The sequence below is a fragment of the Perca flavescens genome, chromosome 17 (genome assembly GCF_004354835.1).
Source record: "Perca flavescens isolate YP-PL-M2 chromosome 17, PFLA_1.0, whole genome shotgun sequence".
Classification (NCBI taxonomy): Eukaryota; Metazoa; Chordata; class Actinopteri; order Perciformes; family Percidae; genus Perca; species Perca flavescens.
This window is the reverse complement of record NC_041347.1, coordinates 28,609,978-28,630,594: the sequence shown is the minus strand read 5'-3', so window position 1 is coordinate 28,630,594 and position 20,617 is coordinate 28,609,978. Positions and strand designations below refer to the sequence as shown.

At 40.4% G+C, this 20,617-nt stretch overlaps 1 protein-coding gene across 1 annotated transcript; it reads right to left on the bottom strand.

Annotated features, from left to right (window-relative positions):
• Positions 1-75: 75 nt before the first annotated feature.
• mcm8 (minichromosome maintenance 8 homologous recombination repair factor) lies at positions 76-8,303 on the bottom strand (the record flags this gene model as incomplete). The annotated part of the gene is made up of 20 exons (XM_028603147.1): positions 76-1,168; positions 1,592-1,781; positions 2,281-2,357; positions 2,549-2,758; positions 2,870-3,083; positions 3,205-3,400; positions 3,799-3,879; positions 4,005-4,065; positions 4,259-4,396; positions 4,553-4,583; positions 5,281-5,407; positions 5,508-5,582; positions 5,891-6,036; positions 6,462-6,547; positions 6,752-6,950; positions 7,049-7,146; positions 7,271-7,420; positions 7,645-7,727; positions 7,858-7,923; positions 8,219-8,303. Coding segments are annotated over 20 exons (2,406 nt in total), but the record flags the coding sequence as incomplete, so codon positions are not given.
• Between the last annotated feature and the right edge of the window lie 12,314 nt (positions 8,304-20,617).

Here is a 20,617-nt window from a genome sequence, read left to right as displayed (position 1 = left end):
ACGGTAGACAATACAGAACGTTTGAGATACATAGAACAGGACACGGACACACCCCCACCCACCCACCCACACACACACACACACGTAATTCAAAAGTCTATATTTTAGAAAACAATATGTTGCCAGCTTAATACCACATCGTAGGAAACAATTACCATCTTTATTTAGCTACTAAACATACGATTTTTATTTTTTATAGTGACATAGAGATAACAGTAACTTCTAAAATATAATTTTAACTGTATTCAAAAAAGTCTCTCTACAACAAAGTCATCTGTGTGGAAAAATAAAACACTCAACAGTGAGGTAGTATAGTCACCTATTAGGTATTTATCGAATATAAGTACATCAGCACTTCTCTCAGACGTTTAGTGCGCCAAAGACCGAGCTTACTTTGAAAAAAAGAATTTCAACTACAACTGTTGTTTGAAACAGTCACCATGTACTGTAAAATGATGTACATTGAAAGGAAAGTGTACCCGACTTTAAGGATTTTTTAGTTCTGAAAAAAAGATGTTATATCTTTATTAAGATAATGGCATCTGTGAGACATCACATCATTGAACCAACAGGTGGGGAACTAAATTACATTTTCTTGAAGCCTTGAGTAATGTCTGAAGCCTCACTTAACTGATGCAATTACAGCCAAGTCACACCATACCACGTTTAGTTTGCACCTTTTTTGTGTGTAGTTAAATGCAGATTAGTTCAGCAGAGATGTGGTGTGTCTAATGGAGTCGGTTCCTCTTTTTAGCAGGAAGTTGGTGGTCGTGGGGAAAACTGTGGTCGCTGTAAGGTTGTGGAGAGATGCCCTCTGTAAGGTTTTAGTAAGTTAGATGATCTGTCCCGTGTTTGTCGGTTGCTGTGGTTGTTATAGTCTCTTCAAAAGGTTTCACAGCAGTCTGTTGGGTGGAGGTTTGGTGAAAGTGGTCTGGATAATGAACTCCCCATCAAGTTCCTTTCCCCCTCTTACACAGAAAGAGACCCAGTTCAGTTATGCTGAACACTGACCTTTTAGCGAGGTCTGCAGGATGAGGCAGGTACCCAGCTCTTAGTCTGTTGCAGTTGTCAGTGATCAGACAGTCTGCAGCTGGTACAGCTTAGCTCCTTTCTTCAGCAGGAAACCCTGCTCATTGAGGGAACTCACCAGACCTTCAAAATCCACCACCTGAAAGGAATTAACCAAAGTTTAGTGATAGTGTTTTCTGTGTTAGGAACAGGATTTACTGCATGTATTCAACACTCACTCATGGCCTGAATTACTGAGAATTACTGTCTTTCTGTAATTCCATCTCTTTTTCATAGGAGTTTGTTCAATGGCTCTGACTGTATTTATGAGTAGTAAGCATCGGAATGCAACCTTGAGTAATGGTGTGTTTTAGCTTAACCAGTATTTCTATTTCAGCATTTTAATTTTGATGTGTCGTTCTTAAGCAAGTTGATAACTCAATTTTCGATAAAGGAGCTCTACCGTATTTGCAAAATTTGGATGACAGTCCCAGTCACAGATTAGATTAGTCAGAATAACATGGGGGTGTTTGTGCCTTTCATTTGGTACTGTTCATCTAGTGCATGTGTATTTCAGTTTCACCTTTATGTTCAGTTTGTTGGCGATGGATCGAAGCATCTGTAGGTCAAACTGCTTCTGATTGGTCCTCTGAGCATGCATGTGCAGTGCGTTGACCAGTCTTTTTGCAACGCTACGCTGACTCATGCCTGATCCAAGCTGCGAGCGCTCAAAGTCCAGGTTGCCCAGCCCATCTGAATATGTATCAGCCAGACTGCAAAACAAAAATACACACACAATTTAGTGAAAATCACTTTGTTACTTGACATGACCACAGTTATCAGTTCTGTAATGGGTATTCTGCTATGTGCACAAGTTTTAAAAACAAATTCTATATATTGTGCAGCAAATGAATATCAAGAACACAGGTGGGAGCAACTTGTGGAAAACTGTTACCTCTGCAAATCCAAGATCCTCTCCTTAAATCTTTAAATGTAAGGAAAGTGACAAATACACAGCATAGCTGAAACAATTAAGACGGCAATCTGTTGACAGAAAAATGCTAAATATTCTCTGGTTTGAGCTTCTGAAATGAGAGGATTTTCTGCTTTTCTTTGTCTTAATAAACTGAATATCTTTATGTTTTGGAGAGTTGGTCGGACAAAACAAGCAATTTAACAACATCACCTTGGGTTTTAGAAAATTGTGATGACAATTTGTCTCTCTTTTGTTGGATGCAGCCCTAATATACACAAAGCCCCCTGTAGTGTCACCTGTGTTTCATGATTTCCACAACATCTTCAGCATCACTGCGGGTAGCCGTCTCTCTGAGCTCCAGCCTGGCTCTTGCCTGCAACAAAAACACAGTTAACCACATAAGTACTGGGGCACAACTGGGAAAATGGTTCCTTTTGTTAGACACATAAAAGTGTTGAGCCTGAAACTATAGCAGAAAACCAAAAGATTTTATGTAGTATCTTAATCCATTCCATGTTGCTTTTGGGTGAACACACTGAACACACCAAACATACAGAAACCTACCTCAGTTAGTCTAATTAAAGACTCAAGTTGTCGTGTGGTGATGGGTGTGGAATCAGAGGAGTGTGCCTGAGATCTCAGTGACAGGTAGAAGTCCTGAAGTATCTTTGCTGCTTCAGGAGAGAGCGAGGGATGGACATACTGGCGAGCGTAGCTGATATACTTCCTTAACAAACATACTGGAATGGGGTCTACAGTTTCACCTGCAGGGATCTTGACACAGAAACAAACATATTGCATGAATACAAATGATTTTTGACAGTGGGACAATAAAGTTAATCTTGAATAGCACTGTACTCCTTCAGTATGGTCCACTGTATTTACCTGCAAACGTTCAGACAGCGGCATGTCTGAGTGTTCTAGCAGGATGGAGGTCTCTAAATCACTGCTAGCCCTGGTAACTATGGCGCTGCTGGTTCTGCCTTTTCCTGCCCTGTTTGCCATGACGTGTTCTGACAAGTGCCGGTCATGTGACTCATCTGGGATGTCCAGGAGGAGGAAGACGACGTCAAATCGAGAGAGAAGTGCTGAACCCATTCTGAAGACAAGAATGCAGTGCTGTAAATATAACTTAACCACTTGTATATTTACACAGATATACAGTAATATCCGACAGCAGTCACTAAAAAACACAATCAATGTACCGTGAGCTGACTTACTTCAGATTTTCAGAAACAGTCTTGCCTCTGTTGTAATGTCCTCCAATGGGGTTCGCAGCAGCTACGACTGACGTCCTTGCAGGCAGAGAGGAAACTATTCCAGCCTTAGCCAGACTCACAGACTGCTGCTCCATGGCTTCTAGCAGAGCCTGCTGCTGGTTGCCCAACTTATCAAACTCATCAATGCAACACAGGCCTAAAGGGAACAGACAGAGAAAGAGGATGAAAAGAGAACGAGGCCAGTAGAAGAAGACAATAAGGAAGAGAAAAAAGAAAAGAAACAAGCAGGAATGACAGATGGACGAAAAAGCCCAACATGTTTTCTATGCAGTTTTGCATGCTTGCAGCCCCAACAGGTAGAGAGATAACAATGTGTGGATCTCCAATTCTGTTGATTACCCCAGTTGTTGTTTTTTTAAATTCCTATGCAAGGTGAGGAGTTTGTCTGACACCTTGAGCCTTTTTTTAAAACCTGGGGAACAAAGATGCAGTGCTGCACTGAATGAAAGGACTAATAAATCAATTTACATTATCTATACACAACACAGGTATAAATACACTTTTTTAAAGCAATGTTTCCAATTTATTTCCTACCTTGGTCAGCCAGCACCAAGGCTCCGGCCTCTAGAGCAAAATCCCCCGTTCCAGCGTCTCGACATAAACTCACAGTTAGTCCTAAAAAAATAAAAATAAAAAATATTTAATTCCCAACTTGATTATGTTGCAACAGACCTGGAAAACTGCCCAGAGAGTAATCACCACCTTAGCTTAAGGAGAGTAGTACTTTTAAGACAATTTACCTGTGGTGCTTGTGCTGTTGCCACATACATAGATTCCTCTGGGAGCCACATTACACACTGCCTACACACACAGCACACATAAATATATATGAAGTTTACGTTTACACACTGAAACTGGTTTCATATATTACAGCTTCAGGAAGTAAATGTAAATTACAACCTCAGGTAAAGAGTAACAAAATTACAATTTTTACTGTTTTCACTTTATCTTTGCCAGACATTACTGCTCTATTAAAGTATGTTTTCTGTGTTACCTGCAACATCTGACTCTTCCCCAGTCCAGGGTCTCCCACCATCAGGATGTGTGGGTCTCCTCTAACTGGGACGCTGTTCTTGCCAGTGTGTTTCTGTCTGCCTCCAAACAACACCAAGGCTAGAGCAGCTTTCACCAGCTTTGGACACACAAGAACACATGATCTTAGCCTTGACAAATCAAGATGACAGAAAATGATGTTTGCGAGGTGTGAATGACATGTTGTTTTCAACCAAGTCATCCCTTTGTAACCTCTGATGAAAATGCTGTTGGTTTTCTTGATCGCACAACTCACCAGGTGGCCGTAGATGACAGGACACAAAGACCTGAAAGAGGCGAGAAGATCAGAGTGTTACATATCTTGGTTTGAGTTATAGCACAGTGTTTAAACAGTACTAAAAAGGACTAAACGCCTACACACACAGTAGCAGCCATGTGTGGCTGAAATGCATAACACTAACCAGAAGTGTATGATTAATGAAAAACAGCAAGACAAATTCCAAGATCCCTAAGACTAGTTGGGGCAAGAAGTCATTTTGTTAGCTACATCATAAGGTTTGATCATCTAGACAGTGGCCATTTTGGCCAAATAGGAATACAAAAAATGATTTAATACGTTGTTACTATACTCAAAGTGCAATCAATCGCAGTCTTTCATGATGCGGTATTGTGCAAGTTGACATCAGGAGGACAATGAATAAACAATAAATGATGCAGCCCTAGAAAAGAAAAGAAAGTAAATTCTCCCACAACGCCCATGTTGTTCAAACTCTGTGGTTTGGGATGTATGAAAACTACAAGCCCCCCCGCGATCCCATATCTGTCTTCGCGAAAGGGATTAAAAGGCTCACAGGAAACTAAAAACTAAAAAAAATATACGACCCCGCCAAATTACAGACATGGCTGATTCGCACGAGATTAACAACACAGACAACCTCCGTAACTATTACAAACGACTAGAAGTCACCAGGTAATACTAATCCCGTGTGAACAGGGCTATATTGTAGGTAATAAATATCTTACTGTACTATAAGTCTCAGAAGGTCAGGCTGTGACTGGATCTCCTGGATGGCATACAACTCCTTCAGACTGAACTCCTCCCCCCCAGAACGATCTTCAAGTGATCCCTGACCTGACTTGGACTGCTTACCTACACATTAAAAGCAAAAAAAAAAAAAAAACCTTATTGCTCTGTTGTATTACATTAAGTGCTCCGCATAATTTTTGTACAAATATACAAGCTTCAGTACCTTTAGTATTGCTGACTGAAATAGCTTCAAGGTAGAGGAGGAACATGCACTGATCCTTATTCCCCCGGGAACTACCTGCATAGAAAAAATAATAAGAGTGTTCTGTGTGTGCTTCCAGAATTATGGTACCTAAATATGGTACTAGGCTTATAGAGTGTGTGTGTGTGTGTGTGTGTGTGTGTGTATATGTATATGTGTGTGTGTGTGTGTGTGTGTGTGTGTGTGTGTGTGTGTGTGTTTGTGTGTGTGTGTGTAGATATACTAATATAGTTAATACATTTAAGTAAGTACCAGTAAAAGGCAAAAACTTACTCCAAACTTCACCTCCCACCCTGGTTAGAATGTGTATGTGTGTGTGTGTGTGTGTGTGTGTGTGTGTGTACCATCGCTGGTAACTCTAACTATCCCTGTCACAGTGACTGTGTCTCCAGGGACGCAGCTGTCACAGAGGTCGGATGTCAGTTGACACTCCACGGTGCGCGGGATCCTTCCAGTCTCCCTCTGCTCTCCGCCCATCAACTCCTGCACCCTGAAGTAGCACAAAAAAAAAAAAAAAAAAAAAAAAAAAAATCATTTCAAATGCAGTATGTAAATGGTGACTCAGGGTTGGAGATGCACTACTTTTTTGGCATTAGAAGATTTTATGAGAAAAGCTGGGACCTTCTCACAATATTTGCTCATTTTAGCAGAGATAACATGCAACAACATTGTGTGCCACTGAGGATAAAGTTTAGATTTTTGCAGTTTTCAGGTAAGCAGCCTTCCTAAATTGAAATAGTGCCTCCTCTTTCTTATCATCAGAAAGCATAAGTTCAAAACCTCTTTCCAAGACCACTGCTGGAGCCAATACATTACATTCTTTAACCAACAACTGCAACAAGGATTTCAGTTCACCATGAGTGGTTTTTCACTGCTGATCGTTCAATTGTATAAATAGGCACATGATATACTTACTTAATGATCTGCCAGTCTACAGTATGAGTAAAAGGGGAATTCCTGCTGGGGGCGAAGGTACGACTGCGGCAGTCCGGCTGGATACACTACGTGATAAAAGAAGAGAGTATACACACACATTAAAAGTGCCAAATGAATCAGTAAATCTAAATAATGATGTCAAAGACGGTTATATGTGTATGCTGAAGGAATATTGTGTGCGTATATATATATATATATATATATATATATATATATACATACTTGTGAAAACAAAGTTGTGGAAAGAGTAAGGAAAAACGTGTGCATACCTTGGTAGGTGTAGCGTATTTCCCATGCTGCAGTGGCAGTGACTGTGTGTGCATGCAGCCCAGGCACCTGAAGGCCATCCTGGTACACAGAGGTCTGATGTTGCTCACTCTGACCACTGTTCCCCTTACACACACCAGCCGTCCAAACACACTGGCACGTAACGTCCGCAACGCAGTCAGCGGTTCATAGTTATACAGCCTGTTGATGATTCACACAAATAAAGCAATCTTCCTTCATGGTTGGCAGTTGTACAGGTGTCAAGCATACAACTGATTGTGCCTCACTGTGTGCATTACCTGGCGTTAATGTGGGGGATGTTGATGATTGGTGTAGCGACAGGAAGCTCTTCCTCTTGCAGCTCAGCAGCTTGTTTCTCCAAATCTATAGTCAACACCTAGGAAACACACGTAACATGTACTATTCATTTATTAAAAGGATTAAGAGTACTTTAGAGTAGTATAAATTACGTAACTTGCAAATGACATCATATGTGTTTAGTAGCGACTGTGTGTTTGTACCTGGTGAATGGCCACTCCCAAACAGTTGAGTATCACCTCTGGCTGCTCCTTCAGCTCTGTGGTCAGATCAGGAAGCGCTTCACGTACGGTTTTGTCTCCAGTCAAGTCTGCATAATCTACAAGAACACTGCCCTGACGCTCAATCTCATCCTGTGCACAAACAGTAAATCGCCTTTTAACTGACATAGCAAACATTTATAAAGCACAACAAAAAGTGGAAACTTTTTTTTTTGAAAAATGGTTTTCCCTGCAAAAAAAATGCATATAATAGATAGATAGATAGATAGATAGATAGATAGATAGAGTATATTGAGAAATGTTAACCCTAATGGTCAGTTTATTAAACAGAAAGTTACACAAGCAGACAGACTGACCTTGTCATACAGTTCAATCTTGGAAGTGAAATATTTCTCAAACACTTTGATCTTCTCCACACTAGGTGAGCTCTCTATAAAGCCTGCACATGAAAAGACATAGTAAGACATGTATATCACAGACACAGAAAAGGTTACATGATCATGACCATTATATGCGTCTACAACATGCATTATCATCATGTGACACAGAGCTTTAAAAAACACACATACCTTCCGTGAAGTAGAGGGACCATCCTTTGTACGGACACGATATATCTAGAGTAGCCTGACAAAGGACTTAAGAGGCAGACAGGCGGTTTTTGTAAAGTAGGATTGTACATTATGACACAGCTTTTCATGCACAATTTCATTTTAAAAAACATTAGATGCTAGAATTGAATTTGTCTTCTGCTCATTTTGTGTTTTTCTCCCAAATCTTCTTATTATGCAGCAAACTAGAACACCTTGTTTAATACTCTACAAAAAAGGAATTTATTTTTGCAGATTTCTATATATATATATAAAAATACATTATAACCCTAAAAGGTAATTACTAAATATGTTAAATGGAAAAATGAAAAATCAAACTCACCTCTCTGGCTGCTGAGGGGATTGTTTCCTGATCCTCCTCCTCCCCTACCTCCTCCACCTGCTGATCCTCCTCTCCATGGTCTACTTCTCCATCCTCCTCCTCCTCCCCTCCCACCTTCTCTCCATCCTCCTCCACCACCACCACCATAACCACTTCCTCCTCCCCTCCCAGCTCCTCTCCATCCTCCTCCACCACCACCACCACCACCACCACCACTTCCTCCTCCTCCCCTCCATCCACTACTACTACCGCCTCCTCGTCCCCTCCATCCTCCGCTCCCACCCCTCCATGAGCCTCTCCTGGATTCCTCTCCGCTCATTTCTTTCCTAAAACAAAGCAAGGAGGAACAGAGCAAGAATTAGTGAGGGTGACAGCAAGGTAGTTTGTTTTCTTTGGGTTGTTTCAGTCAAACATTTGACAAGCATGCAGGTGTTTTGTAGGTATAAGTAGATAGAAATTAGAAAAATTTCTTCTCCTCCTGTCCAATCATCACCAAAATAAATTATTGAATATGTATTTTCAATGCACTACATATGGCATAACATTTGAATTAAACAATATTTTCTTCCCAAATAAACTGTGGTGGTGCAACTTTATCGCCGTTTCGTTTTCACCACTTCAAACTCCATTTGTCGGCATACAAATGGTCTACTAAGCAGTACTTTGTATTGCAAATTCCCAACGTCTATAATCCAACCGTCAGAGTTGACGTTAGCTACTAAGGTTAACAGTAAGCTAGCTAACGTTACGGGTAACGTTAATATGTAACGTAGCTAACTCTTTACTTACGTTACCACCCATTAAAGTTACACTGGAATAGAAGAAAAACTACGCCTATTGAAACTGCTTTGTGTGCTGAAAAATTAGCTAGTGCCTAGCTAGCTAATTTTCCAACTATTCTACACCCATGTATGATGTCTTAAACTGTGCGGTTTGTTTTGACATTTTAGCTACGTCCTAACTAACTTAGCTAGCTACATGTTCCGTTAAAACACTGACAGTGACAGTAGCTAGGTTACAAACCTTTCGTTTTGCCTTGTGAAATAGTCGGTCGAATGAATAACGTCGACAATATGCTACATTAACTCAAAACGTTACGAACTGCTGGTTGTTTACACTTCATGCTTAAAAAAAAAGTTCCCTCCACTCACATTGAAGCTTCTTCTTCTCTTTAGCTACATGTGTAACAGAGTATGTTCGTAGGCCCTTACCTGCCGTCCAGAGGACATCAAAGGTACTACATTTAAGAATTCCATACTATAACAAATACTTTGTATTACACATAAGTTCATATTCTCTTGCGTGTTGCTCTGGCGTTGATGGAAAACGGCTTTACTGGTCAATTCATGGACCAGCAAAAAAGTATAAAATAGGCGTAATAGAAAATAAAATGTATTTTTACTATCATCCAGGACTTTGAGGAGGAAGGCATGGGTCTTTAAATGCATTGATAATAGATATCATATATAACCCAACATGTAATGATATTGAAAGCATATTCGCTGTGTTCTACATAATGATGATGACCTTGACTGAAAAACACTTTACACAGTCCTCTGCCGTCATCTTGTGGAAATTTCGTGTCATTACAGTTTAGTTTATATTTCTTTTTCACACACATTCATGCCATCAAATACATAGGCTACGTGTCCTCCATGTCTCTTTGTCTGCAACCCTCTATCTTTCCCCACTTCCTCACCCTCTTTCTCTCTCTTTTACTCTTTATCTCTCGAGCTCTTTAAACACACCACACACCTATAGCAGTTCTTGTCATTTAAATGCCATTTTAACACAACAATAATGTGTACATTGACTTCATACACACATATTAATAACAAATAACTTTGATATAGCGCCCTTCACACAACCCAAGGACATATTAAGGAGTGATTATAACACCAGGTGAATTCTGAATCCACACAAACACTCAACAAAAGTAAGATTACTGACTAAAAGTGTCATTTTTGTTAGTTGTTGGCAGTGCAACAGTTAGACAATGCAGTCATACGAGTGCAATCACGCATGCGCTTTCTATACAGGGTGAGGACCCTCATTGACATAACTGGACTTGAAATTAACTTTATTGTTATTGCACAAAGTAGGTGCCGGTCAGCGGCGATTCTAGGATCAGACCGCTATGGGGGCTCAGCCCCTAATGAGAATGTGACACGGATAAAGTGCCTTGCAAAAGTGTTAACCCCCCTGCTAAATCAGTAATTTCATTAGCCGATAATCTCGCTACTAATAAGATAGCTACTGAACAACAACGTCAGCAAACATTTTTTGACACTATTAACACGTACAATGAAACTAAACCTGACACTTTATAAAAGTCAATAACGACCAATTTGACACAATGTTCTAACATTCAGCAATTTTAGTTGCTTACGTTTCAATTTGGATTCTAATCTGCGCCATGAAATGACCAACTTCTTCTCTGGGGACTACCAACGTTAAACTTTACAACCGTCTCCTGCTCTCCCTCTGACAGATCAGATAGAGACTCAGCCAAAGGCGGGAGTCTGGCACAACCTCCTCCGTTTGGCCATCACTACCTTTCTGTTAACCCCTCAATGGGTTACAGGTGCATAGCATTGGCTACAGTGACACAAGATATTAAACCTGTTTCAAGCCCTTTGAACCTATAATTGTGTGTCCTCTATCACTGACAGAGAAGTTGGCAAACTCTCACTTGAAGCACCAAAATTGATAAAAAAAAAAAATATATATATATATATATATATTATAATATTATAATTTTTAGGGGGGCTGAGATGAAATAAAAAGAGACTCTAAAAAGAGTCTAAAATCACCCATGGTGCCAGTTTAAAACAAAATGCAGTGTAGCATCTAACTAGAAAACTCTCTAAAAGTGAAATTGATCCACCACAAAGATCAAATGTACGAGAGCACACACACTCTCAAGGGAGCGGTTTGGACGGGACGGAAAGACCGAACGAACGAGGAGAACGATCAATACCTGAACTATATGTGGCCTGGATTAGTTAGTGGTAATAGCAGAGGACTGAGAGGATGGATGCGCGCACACACACACACACACACACACACACACACACACACACACACACACACACACACACACACACACACACACACACACACACCGTGTGTTGGTAAGGTCAAAAACAGCTCTTATGAGGAAAGCAGACAAAGAAATAAAAACAGAGTGAGAGATATGTCTCTTACTGTAATTCTCCCCTATCATTATGTTCATTACACTGAGAAATAAAATGACCTCTTCTACTGTGTGTGTGTGTGTGTGTGTGTGTGTGTGTGTGTGTGTGTGTGTGTGTGTGTGTGTGTGCGTGTGTGCGTGTGCGTGTGCATGTGCGTGTGTGTCCTGTTCTATATATCTCATCACACTGAGCTGTCTTAGGGCTCTGACCTTTGTGATGATAATGGATGTTTTGTGGAGAGAGATGGAGAAACTGAGGGGCTAGAAGAGAGCCGCGGAGAGATGGGAGTGGAGACAACGGGACGCTGTGCCACTCAGCGAGGCGTTTAATCTCTACTTGATCAGTCAACGGCAGACGTCTCACAAAATCAATGCGAATTCTAGGCTATTTCGCAAACAAGGAGAGATCGTTTTTCAATACGGTTTGCTTTTCAGGAAGAGTTTGCGACCCCAAAGTTAAGTAGGTGAGTCACTGCTGCTGGGTTGTGACATGACAAGAGTATTGATATGTTTTAAATGAGTCTAAATGACAGGGTAAGAGACTTCATTACTTGTGTGTGTGTTTGCGTGTGTGTGTGTGTGTGTGTGTGTGTGTGTGTGTGTGTGTGGGGGGAGAGAGTTTGTACAGTAAGTAAGTCAAACTGAATTATTTTCACAGCAGCAATCCTCTATTTTGGATGCTCTGCTTCTTTCTTGAACAGTTTGGAGCTGCTTCCTCTCAATGATTCAATCAGTTTCTCACCTGGAGTTTGAGTTTGTGAAAGTGCTAACCCACAGAGTTACCATAAATTTGTTTTTCTTGTTTCATAATGCCCCCACTGACTTAGAGATGCATGATTTATATCAGATGTGCTAAATGTCTCACTCTCACACCGGCTCTGTCTGCAAGCATCAGGTCAGCAATACAAGACAATAAAATATACTTTCTCTGGACTCGTCCTGCAGTGTCTACTCAGTTTCTAGCAGAAAACAAATCAAACCTGTTCTGGAACAATTGGCAGAATTGGCAAAAGAGTGGTTTCATCATCTTAAATACACATTCCATTTATTCTTCTGATCGTGCACTTTTATGGAATTATGGTTGAGAAACAAAACAAAACACTGAAAAGCATTAGAATGTGGAGTACAATATCCGAGCAATGGGATGGCTTCCCACAAATATTGAATTTGCAGAGTGATCATTTGTGGCTGCAGGAGACCAGCACAGGTCCGCAAGTGCAGGCAGCCGTCAAACTGTTTGCTGCAAAGACAAATTGAGCTGTCAAACCTTTTTTCTTCATTGTTTTTAACATCCTTCTCGGTGGCAAACAGCATTTGTGGAAACGTTCTGGAGAAGGTGCTGGAGATTATACATAAAATCCCTGCCAGAGTTTAACTTCTGCAGTAATACTGGGTCCACATTAATATTTGTAGCTAGCAGGCTATTTACCAACACTTTAAAGTGGTGACAGAGCATTGTTTTAGCGTCTTTTAATGTATGATTTTGGTTTTACGGCCTGCAACTTCCCTGTTTTGGTCCATTTATTCCACACTCTATAACACTGCTCAACCAACTGAAAAGAAGAGCGAGGAGGTGATCATAAAACAAGGAAACGTTTTGTTAATACCTCTAGATTGCGCCAACGTTTGGAGTTGTGTAGCGCCCTTTATATAGAGAGTGTGGCCAACTCAAATCATGGGCGCCATATTGGATACCCACGTCAGATGACTCTACAGTGTAGCCCTATGGGTCGAATATGCTATCTTGAAATAAATCGCTTATTTTCACCATAAACAGGCAAATACATGTTATTGTCAACATTTGTCAATATGTAAAAGGCCCTTACTGAAATATTCCAGTGTCGGCTTAGCGTTAGCTAGCTGTCTAAACTTGTGAAAAGCAACAACATCCCAGTCCAAGCTGTGTTTCACTTTCCCTCCAATATTATTAGGGTGAGGCTATTTGCACCCCTGGTACAATTAGCAGTAAGCTATTTGTACCCTGGTGCAATTAGAAGTGTAATCTATTTGCACCCCTGGTACAATTAGCAGTGTATGCTATTTGTACCCTGGTGCAATTAGAAATGAATGCTATTAGTACCCCGCCGGTGCACACAGCAATGTGTTCTATTAATACCCTGTCTGGTACAAATATCAATGTATGCTATTTGCACCCCTGTGCATTTACAGTACATTGGCATATATTTACACACAGTTATCCATACTACTCATGTATTACACCTTTTTGGAATATTATCGCCCTGACATTCTTACCCTAACCATAACCAATCCCACTCCTCTTGCCTAAACCTAACCAACCCAACCAGAGCAGGCATATTCATGAGTCTTCCCCTACCACCCTTATTATATAACTATGGCAAGATCACAAACATTTAGGTACATGGAGTGCTAGCAAAAAAGCTAACGCTAGCATAAGGCTAACTTCAAACTTCATTCATTTCTAAAGCAGTGTTAGAACTTTTTTGACAGCATGGTACACATTAACAATGGTATTACTATATTTGTCCTATGTAATTAGTTATCATATCGAAGAGAGAAATTGACATTTACCTCACACAATAATGAACAGCTCCCATACTTTTCACCTTTTTGGTTCACGGGGGGGACTTGTGAAATATTTTGTCGCTTCCCTGTCTTTCATTGCAGCCAAACGTGCAACAGTTGGGCATTTTTTCAGTGATTTATGTCATTTTTTAAATAATTTATTACATTTTTTCACTATTCCCTGCACTATGTCAATGGGTATCAGATGAATGTTGGTATCCAACATGGAGTCCACGAAACACGTGACCACCACAGAACCAATCGCATAAAGGGATAGCTCAGAACATTTGATTCCCTAGAAGGCCAAACTCTCTATATAAAGGGCGCTAGAGTTGTGCCTTTTGACAGAGCTAAGGCTAAGCTAGCATTTTTTTTCTTTTCTTTATTTAGCACATCAAAATAATTTGTACACAGTAACCAATCCATCATATAACAACATGTGCAAGGCAGACAAGAAACCTCAAGGGGCTTATCAAGTGTCTCCCTTTGACATAGAGTATGATTACAGATTAATATAAAACAACAAAGTAAAAGACAAAAGAAAAACCTAATAACAGAACAATATATACACATCAATAAATGTATATGTAGAAAAAAATAAATAAATAATTAAACCAACAATAAAAGAATAAAGAAAAGAAATATACTAGTCTACTCAACACTGCTATCTTACACAACAAATGTAAACACACACACACACACACACACACACACACACACACACACACACACACACACACACACACACACACAAATCCTATATCCCAATCCGTCACACACGTGTTAATATGTTTGTGCACCTACTCAAGCAATTACACTAACAACAAAATCTTGTCAGTCCTGTATAAACAATGCCATCACATTGTTTGCACCTAACTGACAAAATAACACAACCCATCTCATCATTACTGACACCTTTTTATGATTTAATTATAGATAACACACACACACACACACACACACACACACACACACACACACACACACACACACACACACACACACACACAATTTTATGTGAAATAACCACTAAATAAACCCAAACACACTCTCTAGAAGCACACACAACAGTGAAAATATTAACCACACGCACAATTTGGAAAAAGCTGCTCTGGCAATTTGCTGTCGAGCCCTGCTGACATTTCTGTCTTCTCTGCAGGCCCCCAGACTACAATTGCAGATGGAGGCATTCCAGCTGTTATCTGAGAGCAACATTTGCATGTAGACAGCAGCAGTGACTTTGAAACACAGAAACCTGCCTCCTCTGCGAGCAGCAGCTCTTTTCTTGGCTTCACTCTGATGGGAATGTCAAGGATCGCACACTTTTTTTCCCCCCTTTCCCTCCAGCTCTCTGCAATTTAATCAGAATTATTCTGATGACTCTTCTTTGCTCTCTGCCTTTCTTTTAATACCTGTGTTTAAAGGAGAGGCGCATAATCATCTCTTCTTTTTGCTCAGAGGAGTGAAAAAGAGCAATTAATTACTTCTGTGACCTCTCTCCTCTCTCCACCTCCTGTCTCTCTTCCTGTCTCTCGGCAATGCAAAAGGCCAAAGAACATCTGTCAAATTTGTTTTCCCTCTCTTATTTTGCATTTTTTCCTTTCAGCATCCTTTATTACTCTGTGGGACACACAGTTACACACACATACAAATGCAGACTGCACAAACTCACACACACATATGCATCCAAAACATATACTGTCATCCTACAGACACACATATACAAACAAACACACACAGAGAAGCGCTCAAGAAAGAAAAGTAAATGTTCCATATTGCTGTGCAAAGACTCAGTTATATGTCAATTAAACGTCTTTATTGACACACTCTATGAGAGTGTGTGTCTCTGTGTGTGCGTTATGACTGCATATTAACTCTGAACCCCAGTGGGTCTGTTTCTACATCTCAACTAATTTGTGGTTTTACTGCACACTAATAGACTATTATGAAACACAGACACACACATAAAGTCGTAGTGTGTGCGTGTGCGTGTGAGTGTGTGTGTGTGTGTGTGTGTGTGTGTGTGTGTGTGTGTGTGTCAACTTAGCAAAAGAGTTTCTCTCAAATCATCAGTTTCCAGCGGTGAGGATAGATTGGTTTTAACTGAATATGTGAAATGAGCCCCTTCTAAACTCATTCAATTAGATTTTTACATTTCCCAATAGGCAACAATTAGCTCACAACAAGTGCTACTTTACAAGACCCAGACTCATATTGCAGGGATGGAATGAAATGTTCAATTAGCATTACATTGTGTAGATTTTGGAAGAAAATGTAAACATGTTACACACGGTAATCAGCGCTTCTAATTGAATGCTTTGTCAGAAAAACAGCTTCGCTAGACAATGTTACAAACCACACTGTGATAAAACGGGAACAAGAGACGTATTGATCTTGCAGAAAGAAAGCACAGAAAGCCCAGATCGGATTATCAAACTTTGAAGCTGAGGTCGCTCAAAGATGTTTTATGCTAAATGATGTGTTCCTGTCGAAGAGTCTCAGAAACCAGTGAAATTACATAATGGAGCATTTTCTTTTCACGTAGTTTCTGTAGCTGCCACGGTTACACGGCAAGCCAAAAAAAGTTCAACAATCATCAACTCAGACTACTGCTGGAAATGTGGGAGCAACCTGTGTGAAAGCAGCTTTTAAGATACTTTAAGGCGCTGGCACACCAACCCGATTATCGGATTATCTGGCGAGGTTGGTGGCTCGAGTCTGTTCCGTGTGTCCCGTGCCGTCGTCCGGCCTTCATTTTGGCCGACCTGACGTGTTCAGTCAGAGGCAGGGCAGTCGGGACTCACCTGGAAATGGCGAGCGGAATGAGGTGACTAGAGTCACTCAAAATCTGACGAAAATCTTTTAAACCTTTGTTGAGCTGAAATGAAGACAGATTTAGCAACTGCTTGGCCTATTTCTCGCTTAAAATGTTTTCAGAAACATGTTTCAGTGAACTATTTTAGTACAATATGAGATTGTATTCTGAACGAGCCGCCATGACAGTCTGGCTTTGAATTTCCGGAGAAAACAAACCCACGTGACGCGTTTGTCCAATCAGCTGCCGATTTAAATTTTTTGGGCAACAATACAGATTAGCGCCGCCTGCTGTTATGCAGACAAATTATGTCTTGTCTCTTCGGTGTGTTCTGAGGCACTTTTTGGACCAACTCGGGGAGACTGATCAGTCCAACTGGCTTTTCTGCCGATGGTCGGCCATCTGGTTGGTTTGTAACCGCCTTTAGGGTAACTAAAAGGGGAACAACAACTGAATGTAAAGGGTTGAATAAAAAAAAAAAAAGTTAAGTCGAGAAATGTGAACAAGAGTCTTACCAGCAAATAGTGTTGTTTTGAAGAAACAAACCTAATTCTCTCTCCCTGTCTGAGCTCATTATGGGGGCATGAATGTGAGAGTTTGTACGGTTTCAGGGATTATTCTTTCCTTTCCCCCCGTGGGTTTCAGGTGACTGGTAATAAGCAGAGCATTATTTAATCTACACTGATGTGAGAAAGCTCAACATGGGCCCTGGGTAAATAATGATGAGACAGAAACTTTTATGAAAACAAATTAGCACTTCATGTTTGGTGGGATGGATTACTGAGCTCAGGCAATTTTCAATCTGTTGGGAGTTGTTTTTAACATTTTACAAGAATAAATGACTTTCTCCTGAAGCTAGAAGACATGAATCTTGATTTCCCCGTCTGCACTGACGGTGTACAGACAACAACAGAGAGAATTTTTCTATTCTCCCTGTTGTTTGAAAAGGGAGGAAAGGGGCAACCTGGATGACTAGCACAAACTTGAAATCACTTAACCAAAGTCACAACATCACACATAAAATAAAATAACAATCAAATTCACTTGTTATTTCACTTGCGTCTTCCTAACAGGATCAATTTTAAAAATCTCAAACTGATCAAAAATGGTCATCATATTACGAAGCTGTAATGTCAGTAACACCAGTTTCATCAGAGTTATGCTACTGATAAGAAAAATTAAAAGACGGACGATGAGAGACGAAGACCTAAAATGTATTACATGGATTAAGTTTGAGAATGTGTCTAAATGTGTTTGTCTGTCACATGTATTCATCACACTGTGGCGACAAAATGTCGTCAATTTCTCTGCCGCCACCCCATCAAAGACGAATGGGATTTTGTTTTTGCCGCTCAAAAGATGAAAATGACAGCAAAAGTGTCTCGGTTACTCCATATGCCCTCAAACTTTGCTTTGAACATTTATTTGTTTTGTAGGAAGTAGTCTCTGTGACCCTATATGAAAATGTGGGTTAATTAACCCGTTAAAACATATACCGCAGTCAATATTTTGTCCTTCCATTTAATGGTAAATGTTTGTATGTGTGTTTTATTATATTCTGTTTCATGTAAAAAGGTAGCCTGGAAATCCAGACCCAAATCCGAAAGATTAAGCGTCTGGCAATGAGTACCGTATTTTCCGGACTATAAGTCGCACTTTTTTTCCTACTTTGGCTGGTCCTGCGACTTATAGTCAGATGCGACTTATATATCAAAATATATATAATTTAACATGTTTTTACATGTTATTTTATACTGAAAACATTGCCGCTACAGTCAGCGAGAGGGCGCTAGGGCTTGTGACAACCAGAACGCTCCTCCTAAAGACAACTGAGAAAGAAAAGAGATAACAAACTGCAGGTAGTAAAATATGCAGCCGAAAACGGTAATCGAGCAGCAGAAAGAGAGTTTGAAATGAGGGAGAAACTTATGAGGGAGACTGGCGAAAAGGTGACTCTTACTGCAATGAAGAAAACAAAGAAAGCTAATCGGCTAATCGTGGGCTGAAAGCTAGATGGCCAGAGCTGGAGGAACGAGTCGGGAGGGGCTCGTTCACGGTGCAGCTACGTCTCCACGCCTTTTAATACATCCATGCTCCACGCCCTGGGAGCTAGTTGTTCTGTGTGCTATTGTATAGTTCAATAACTGTTAATGTGTTACGTTAACATACCGGACACCTACCGTATTCAGCGTATTGTTCTGTGTGCTATTGTGTAGTTGAATGACTCTTGTATTTATAATCTAAATAAATGCGACTTATAGTCCGGTGCGACTTATATATGTTTTTTTTCTCTTCATGACGCATTTTTTGACTGATGCGACTTATACTCCGGAGCAACTTATAGTCCGAAAAATACGGTAATGAAAATGGCCCAACTCGAAAATCTCACTGCACGCAACTGGATAACACTACGGCCGATTACAACAATACGGGTGACGTATCCAGAGACCCATACGCTTAGCTACCAGCGTAGCTAACTGGTAGATTAAACTCTTGCTGTATTCTGTTGGCAAAACAGCAAAAACGTTCTTCTTGCAAAGGAACAATTTGAGCGCCGTCTGCTGTTCTTCTTTTAGATAAAAAGCCAAGTCTAACTCGTTCATTGTAGCGGCCAAAGCCGTTTCAAACAACTGGTGTTCATCCGTAGCCATCTTGCAATGTTTACTAATGACTTTGACGTCGCAGCGCTGTCGTCATCTGTTTAGCTCGCCTCTGGCCCGCCTATATCAGATACACCGCTGTGATTGGTGCAGCTCGGCTACAAGGGCATAGTTAATGAGCATCATTACTTAATGTCAGAGTGACTCGCTGAGCAAATTCAAATTGTGCACTCGCGAGAACTCTGGATTTCCAGGGTAGTAAAAAGGACCCAAAGGCCAAGAAACTGAAACTCAAAACATGTCACCTGTGTTCGAACCCTGACTTCAACTATAACACAAAGAAACAACAAACCACAATGACAGATTGTTTGAACTTACTAAGAAAAATCAGACAGCATCAAGATAAAGCTATGAGCCAGAAAGTAAGAAACACACCCAAGAGGAGTGTAGGGAAGAGGACAAAAAGGTGATTGTTCGTCTGTTCATACGCTCTCTGAGTCCAACATACTATTCAGTCCATCAGTCAGACCTCTCAAGCTTTTACCAAATGACCCTTTCAATCACATACCACATATGCTCACTGAGTACATGAAAGTGAAAACTCAGATTTTCCGAGGTCAAAGTCGGAAACACGCCCACTGACCTTGGATTTACAAGCTCGTAACTCGGACAACTTCACAGTAGCCCGAGTTCAAGATTCAACATGGCTTCCCCCTGTATCAACAGTTGTGAAAGCTGCAGTAACATAAAGTTATAAGCACTTCTGTCTCATTTGTGTTTCACTAAATCAGTTGTTCACACAGGCATGTTCAACTTCTATCTGTGGACATCTGTTGTTACGCTGTTTATATGCACAAAAAAATGGCAAAATGCATTGTTATCAATTGGTATTGCTAACAGTGGCTAACCTGGCTAGAGCTAATAAAAAACAATGAAAATCCGACTTGTAAATGGAACGCATTCAACTCGGGGTGTGACGTCATTGCCAGCTCCTGCTTCCGGGTTCCGAGGTAAATGGAACGCACTACAAGCCAAAAAAAGTCACCTAAGAACATGATTTAATAACACTGAAGATACATACAGTCCAAACACTATAAAGTATCATTAAAAGGTTGGTCGTGCAAGTTTAAGTTATGGCTAAATAACCTCACCAAGTTGTTTAATGTTCTGTATCGTTTTAGAGATAATCACTTTTGCCATTTTATATATATAGGCTTACAGGTAGACCGTGACTTGGTTTGTGT